We start from the raw sequence: 8,023 nt of genomic DNA on the forward strand, positions 1-8,023 counted from the left end.
TTCTAAAACCATAAATAAAACCAATTGAATAAAATCCTTTATTTATGAAAAAAAAATATAGTCTTAATAATTAATTTACATTTAATAGAAATAATTTTCCTAAATTAATGTAATTATGTCAGCACCGTAAATTAAACATGAATAAATATTTTGTTTGATAAAGATAAATATTTATTTTGTTGTTTTTTTATTTATTTAGTTTATAAATTAGAAAAAAAATTAATTTTTTTTTTTTTATAATATATATTTCTTTTTAATTATGTTTTTTTATAAAGAAATATAAAGTTTTTTTACTTAAAATAAATACAAATGTAATTATATTTAAAAGTTATAATATTATTATTAATAAATAAAGAAATATAATAAATTATATATTAATTAATGTAATTAAAAAAAAAATTTAAAAAATACATATTTATATTTATTTAATAAGCTATAATATATATATATATATAATATGAATATAGTCTAAATATGAATTTTTATATTTTTTTTATTTATTTAAAGAAAAATTATACTAATAATATATTTTATATATTGAACAAATATAAATAATAATTATGAATTAAATGATAAAAAATACTAAAATATTTATTGCCTTTAAAAAAATTATTATATATAAAAAAGCAAAACAAAAACATTAATTAAAATAAATAAAAAAATAATATTTAAAAATAATAATAAGAGAAAATAATAAAAAAACAATAATTTTTAATAAAAATATGGGCCCCAAAAAGCAAAAAAACAATAAGCCAATATCAAAAGAAGATCAAAGGCTTAAATAATATATGAACCATCCAGCGAACGTATAAAATGATAATAAATAAGGAAATTAAAAAGGGTAAGAAAGTAATTCCTCATAAGATTAATTTATAGAATTAATAAAAAATGTTGATGTTTCAAAGCCTTTACCAGATTTCACTCCTTTCTATAATTCATGTTGTTTAGTAAAAAACACACTCGAAGAATTAGATTTATTAATGAAAAAGATTCAAAATAATAATTTGGAAGCCTTAGGATAACCACCAAAAGAAGATGAAAAGAGTTATCCTCCTTAATAATAAGGAATCGAATACTTAAAGAAAAAGAAATAAATCGTTTAAAGTATTAATGAATAAATTGCATTTTTTGATTAAAGAAAAGCTAGAATTTAATAATTAAATTCAAAGGTAAAATTTATTTAATCTTTTAATAAAATAATATTTAAAAAAAAAGGAAAATATGTCAGATGTTAAAGATGTTATTTAAATGTTGTAAATTAACTTTAGTGAAAGTATTAAATAAAAATAAGATCTTTTAAAAATATTATGAAAAAAATTAAATAAATATATAAAAATAAAAAACTCTTGTATTTTATTTAACATTAAACAAAATAAAAAAAAAAAATCGAATATTTATTTTAAAAAATATTATTTACTTAATTTATATATATATATTTATTTTATTAATTTTATAAAAAAAAATATATCATTAATTTTTAATTATTTAATAAATATTACAATTTTTGTAAAAAAATGTTATAATAATTAAAAAAATATATTGTCAAATTATATATAACTACAAGCTTTGTAAATATTTATAAATATTAACTTTGTATAAAAAAAATCAGAAAAAATTATTAAAAAAGATGCAAAAAATAAATCATGTAAAATTTTAAAATAAATAATAATATGATAAAGATAAATATGAATTTATTATAAATAAATATAAGTGTTAAAAATTATTAAAAAATTCTTATAAATATAATTATATATTAAAGAAAAAAATAAATAAAATAAAATATAATATAAATCTTATATTGAAATAAATATATTTTGAATAAAAGTATAAAAAAAGTAATTTTTTTGTATATTTATATTATTTTAAATTATTAAAAAATATATATATATTTAAAAAATAAAATTAAATATAAATATATATATAAATATCTATAAATATATATTTATATATTTATATATTTATTTATTCATATATTTATTTATTTATATATAATTATAATATTAAAAATTATATTTTAATTAAATAAAATCATTGAATATATCTATTATTCTATATAAAAAAAAATTTATATTAAAATTGAAAATAATATTTGATTATTTTTTTTAATTTTTATATTTGTACACTAATTTTGAACATAATATTAATAATAATAAAATAATTAAAAAATTTTCTTTATTCATTTAAAACTTAAATTAAAAATAAAATCAAATATTAATTTACATTTAAATAAAAAAAATGTTTATTTAAAAAAAATAAAGCCCTAAATAATGTACTATATTTTTTTAATACATTGAAAATAAATAAATAAAACTTCAATTTTCTTTACAAAAACTAAACTCATTTTAATTACATAATTTTTCAATATATTTTTTATTATTTAAAAAAATATCAATATCATCTTATTTTTATCTTATATTTTATTAACTACATACTCTTCTGATAATAAAAGGTTTAAATTTTGTATTTATTTTATCATTGAGTGCTATTTTTGGGACTTGTTTTCCATTTAAATGTTGAAATTATGCAGTTTTATCTACATCAAAGGGTTTAATTTTTAGTGTGTTTTTATAAAGAGGAATATTTCTAATTTAATAAAATTATGTATTTATTAAAGAATATGACTTTTCTCTTGAAATTTAGTTATTATTGTCAGGCTTATTTTCTTTTATATTTATAGATTTTTTTGCCTGATTTGCGAAAAAATCTTATGGAAACTTTTTTTCTAATTAATTTAAAATTAAATGCCTTTTTTTTTCAAAAAGTATGTTAAATTAATCATTATAAATTTATTTATTCATTTTTTTTATTTTTTTTAAAAAAAAATAAAATAAAACAAAAAAAAATTAAATAATTTTATATTTTTTTAAAAAATAATAAATTTTTATATATTTAATATATATATTAATTGTCACTAAAAAAATATGGGAAATTTAAATGTTTTTACATACTAAAATTTAAATAGTGATGAAAACAAAATATAAGTATTACCTTTTAATAATTAAAAAATATAAAAATTAGCAGAATAATTTCATTTAAATTAAAACGAAATGTTAACATTTCATTAAATTTTTAGATAAATAGATAAATAAGGAAGTGGATATATAGTAGTAGAAAATATGTTCGATTTTGTAGAAGAAGAATAAACAAGTGTATTATCTCCCTATATTATAAAACTTTTTTAATTAATAGATAAAGAAACAAGCGAAAGAGTTTGTTTTGTAGAATGGCTGCCGGCTATAGCGGCTTATTGTTTATTTACAAATGAATAAATATTTAAGTTTGTTTTTGGTATAATAGATTGTGATCATGATGATAATATTTCAAAAAAAGATATAATAAAATTCCTTGCATAAGAAAGATTTGGAAAAAAAATATTTTATTTAAATTAAGTAAGAAGTATAGAACTATTAGAAATTGAAAGAGCAGATAAAATAGATTTTGATAAATTTAAAAGAATTCAAAATTAAATACCTTTTATTAGTTATCCGTCTTTTAAATTATAAAAAATTCTAAAGGATAAAATTCTAGGACAAAAATTCTGGTTGAAAACATATAAAAAAATTAGAGAATTCGTAATTATATAATAAAAATTAAATATTATATACATATATATATATATATATATATATAATATTTTTAGGAAAAAGATGAATAAAATAAAAAATAATAAGAAGTTTTTAATTAACAAATAGATTAAAAAAAATAAATTAAAGTTTAGAAAAAAGAAAAAGCTTTTGATTCTATTTATTAAAATAGAAAAATAAATTAAAATATATTTAAATATAAATTTCTTTAACAGAATAGGTTAAACATTGAAAATAGGGAATTTTATTATCATAATGTTGATTACACTAACGAAGACTAAAATGTTAAATAAAGTTAAATTTAAAATTTAAAACAAGAAGATTAAGGGTTTTTCATAGATGTAAAAAAAGTAATAAATAAAAGAAGAATGTCTGATGGAATGATTTAGATTTGTCAAAAAACTTAAAATTTGGAATTTATTACACTTAATTATGAATCTGAGAAAAGAAATAAATCAAATATCTATATAAAATAATAATTTAAAACTAATAAAAAACAAATAAAGGAAAAAATGGAATAATTTAATTTTAAAGAAAATTAAATACTAGATAATACTTAAATAAATAAAATTTTATATAATAACATTTAATCTATTTTATCACCTTCTCATTAAAATCAATAAGATTATTTTAGCAATTTTTAATCTAATAAAGAAAGCAATCAAAATAATATTATTAATCTATTTATTATTAAAAAAAATAATTTTAAATTACATTAATAATTCAAATAGATACCAAGATCTTTAAAAAATGCAAACAAAATATATATTTGATACATATAAAAATAAGCATAAAAATAAATAATATATATATTACTAGTTTGTTACTGTTTTTTAATTATTTTGTAATTTTATATTAAAAAAATATTAATAAATTCATTTTAAAACCCTATTTTATTTTCGAATTTCTTTAAAAAAAAAAAAAGGAAACAAAAAAAAAAAGAAAAAATGATAAAAAATAATAATATATAAATGGCAAATATATATATATATTTATAAATAATATTTTTTTATAATAAATATGAGTATTTTTTAATTTAGAATATGTTCTAGATATATATTAATATAAAAAATATCAAAAGTTTATTATTAGTCGTTTATATTTTGTAAAAAAAATTCTAAATAAAGTTAATTAGTAATAAAAATAGAAGAATAAAGCATAAAACAATAAATAGAAATACAAAAAAATATTTTAAAATAAATTTTTTAAAGAAGGAAATATAATCTAGAATTTATAAAAGAGAATCTTGAAATCCATATATAAATTGGTTAAAAAAAAATAACTAAACCAAACAAAATAAAATATAATGTTTGGCCCAGATAAGAAATTAAATTTTATTTTTTGAGTAATAAAATTATTAGGTTTAAATCTTGAAGTTGTATTCATTATATATGTTAGCAAATTTTGTTTGAAATCATTATTAATAATAGCCAATTAATATCAAATATGGAAAATATTCATTTTAGATTATATATATTTATAGAGATTTTTAACCAAGTGTGTATAAACATAAGAACTTTTTAAATAAATAAAAGAAATGAAAAATAATATTTCCTGTGAAGAATTATGTAGTGGATTAGCTCCTGAATTCGAAGTCTATATGAAATATTGTAAAAATTTATAATATGAGGAGAAGCTTGATTATATTTATTTGAAAAAAAAAATATTTAAGGAAATATTTGTAAAAGAAGGATATTAATTTGATATTGTATATGATTGAATTCTAATTCCTTTGAGTAATAAAAATAATACATTTCTATCTATTAATTATTAGGAGGAAAATCAAGAAAACATTATATAATAAAACTGGTTCCATGAAATTTTAAAGGATAACTTTAGTGATAAAAATTACCATAATAAATTATTAAGGTAACGAACGATATATGAAATAAAAAATAATAAAATATACTTTAAAAATAAACATTAATAATTAATAAATTTGTGATAAAAAAATATAACTGTATATAATAATAATTTTTAGGTGGATAATAATAAAATAATAAGGATTATAGAAAAAACAAAAAATATTAATAAAAAAAAAAAAATTAATAAACAAAACATAAAATATATAATAAAATAATTAAAAAAAAAAAAAAAAAAAAAAATATATTGTATTGAATTATTTTTTTTAAATATAAAAAAAAAGAATAAAAAAAATTTATATATTTAAAAATAAATTTATTTAATATATTAAAAAATAAATTATATATATATATATATATATATATATATATATATATATATATATTTTTTTCATATTCATATTTTCTATGTTTTATTTCTAATAACATATTTAATAACGATTTTTTAATAGACAAAAATAAAAATATTAAAAACAAGCACAATAACTAATTATTCAATTAAAAATTTTTTCTTTTTATACAAATCTTAATCAAATTTAAAAACTTTAAATCCTAAAATATCAATAAGCAAATATTATAAAACTGAAAATGTTAATAATAGTACAAACCATGTAAAATATATCCGATTTTTATAAATTCTTTATTTAAAAGGTAAAGAAATATAAAAGTCAATTGATGCTAGTAAAAAATAAACATTAGTCGCTAGAAACATAATGTTTATTGCGATATTTTATTCGTTATACATATATCCATCTTTTAATGATTTTATATCCTAATAAAAATCTTATTGTAAATAATGTAAATAACATCCATAAAAACCAAATGCTGCCAATATAAACTAGCCTATCAATCGGAAAGCACTTTCTTTATTAAATAAATTATAATTAGGTCTCATTTTACTTAATTCTTTTAAGGGTTTATTTAATGAAGAAAACGACAATAATGGAATAGCAATACAATAATTTATATATATTAATTAAAAACTAGTATAATTGCTATATTCATAAACTAATATAAGGGCCACTATGTATTTATAAACATTAATAGTAAGATGATATCTATATATAAAATAATAATATTTATATATTCATATATAGTTTTTATAATAAACCTATAACATTCAATCATATTTGATAAAACGCATCTACCTTCTGCTAAAATAATAGTAATGCAATCAATAGACGTTTTCTAATAAGCGAAAGGTGCTGAAAAAGATGCATCTGCTTCACAAAAAGAAACACCTAAAATAGAAAAATATAAAAATAAATATATATACGATATATATTGTTTATATTTACCTAAATCTGCTTATTTGATGGCAGAACAATCATTAGCTCCGTCACCTATCATTCCAACTTTTTAATTAAATAATGTTTAATGCAAATAAATAACTTCAGTTTTCTATTCTGGTTTGCATCTTGCAAAAACAAAGGTATGCTCGATAATATTTTTAAGTAATTATTAATCTTCCATTTATTAAATATCTTTAAGTGCAGTCCCAGTAATTCCTAACTTAAAATCAATCTACTTACTATTAAATAACAAATCAATATCAATTTTTTCATTAGGTTTATTTAAATAAAAAGCATCTTTTAGCGAATTCAGTATAATAATATTATCTTTAGAATCTAAAATATTACTATCTTTAGCACATTTAACAGTTGTTAAAAGATTATCTCCAGATACTACTTTACAATTAATTTCTGCATTTTTTAATATTAATATATTTTCTGCACTATCATCTTTTAGTTGATTTTCTAAAATTAATAAACCTAAAAAAATTAAATTATTTTCAATATCTTCTCTTTTTACGTTTTTTAAATTTATATTTTATTATAATTCCTTATATCCAAAACCAATTACTCTATATCCCATATTAGCGAAAAAACTTAATTTTTCTTGAAATTTTTAACTATCTAAAGAATTTTTTAAGCAAATTTATTAAATCATTTCTGGTGAACCTTTTACAAACGCAAAATTTTTGCCATTTTGATCTTAAACTATGCATCCCATTCTCTAAAGCTAGCTCTCAAATTCCCAAAATTTTACCACCTTCAAAACTTAATTGTCGTTAAAAGCTTCTACTTACTCTTTCCCTTTCCTGATATTAAATCCTGAAAACTCAACCATTTTAATATCTAATTCATCCCCTATATATTCCCCTCCATGCTAATGAACTCCATGACAAGTCCCAAAAGCATATAAAATAACTTATTATTTTTCCTCTTTAATTTACTTAGGAACCTCAGTGATTAAATCTCCGATGTTAGAATCGCAAAAGCCAATTACATCCATATTATTTTTAGTCAAAGTTCCCGTTTTATCAAAACAAAAAACTTAAACATCACTTGCGACAACAATTTTAGATGGATCAACAGCGATAATATTAGAATATCCAAGCCTAATTAAAGCCACAGACTAGCAAAGTGCAAACAAAATAGGCACAGCAGGAGGAATCATCCTTGTTATAGAATCACATAAAAATAAAATATTTAGTTTAATAGTTAAGTTTTGTATAATTTTATAAAAAAATATAAAATAAACAATTATAGCAATTGCAATTAATATCAAAAGAAA

The 8,023-nt window shown here is 16.2% G+C and overlaps 1 protein-coding gene across 1 annotated transcript, besides 10 other annotated features; it reads right to left on the reverse strand. All coding sequences in view use genetic code 6, as the record gives it.

Moving 5' to 3' along the window:
- Positions 1-434: 434 nt before the first annotated feature.
- Positions 435-480: a microsatellite.
- Positions 481-1,906: 1,426 nt separating this feature from the next.
- Positions 1,907-1,991: a microsatellite.
- Positions 1,936-1,990: a microsatellite.
- A 1,603-nt stretch (positions 1,992-3,594) lies between the features above and the next one.
- Positions 3,595-3,634: a microsatellite.
- An 863-nt stretch (positions 3,635-4,497) lies between these two features.
- Positions 4,498-4,529: a microsatellite.
- A 1,067-nt stretch (positions 4,530-5,596) lies between these two features.
- Positions 5,597-5,661: a microsatellite.
- Positions 5,597-5,694: a microsatellite.
- Positions 5,598-5,661: a microsatellite.
- A 46-nt stretch (positions 5,695-5,740) lies between the features above and the next one.
- Positions 5,741-5,802: a microsatellite.
- Positions 5,788-5,832: a microsatellite.
- Positions 5,833-5,843: 11 nt separating this feature from the next.
- IMG5_057770 (hypothetical protein) lies at positions 5,844-7,906 on the reverse strand (the record flags this gene model as incomplete). Its single annotated transcript, XM_004037195.1, has 3 exons — positions 5,844-6,504; positions 6,558-6,687; positions 6,745-7,906. 3 exons carry the CDS (start codon positions 7,904-7,906, stop codon positions 5,844-5,846), a joined length of 1,953 nt encoding a protein of 650 aa, XP_004037243.1.
- Positions 7,907-8,023: the final 117 nt, after the last annotated feature.

Source organism: Ichthyophthirius multifiliis (assembly GCF_000220395.1).
Source record: "Ichthyophthirius multifiliis unplaced genomic scaffold scaff_1120509250237, whole genome shotgun sequence".
NCBI classification, from domain to species: Eukaryota; Ciliophora; class Oligohymenophorea; order Hymenostomatida; genus Ichthyophthirius; species Ichthyophthirius multifiliis.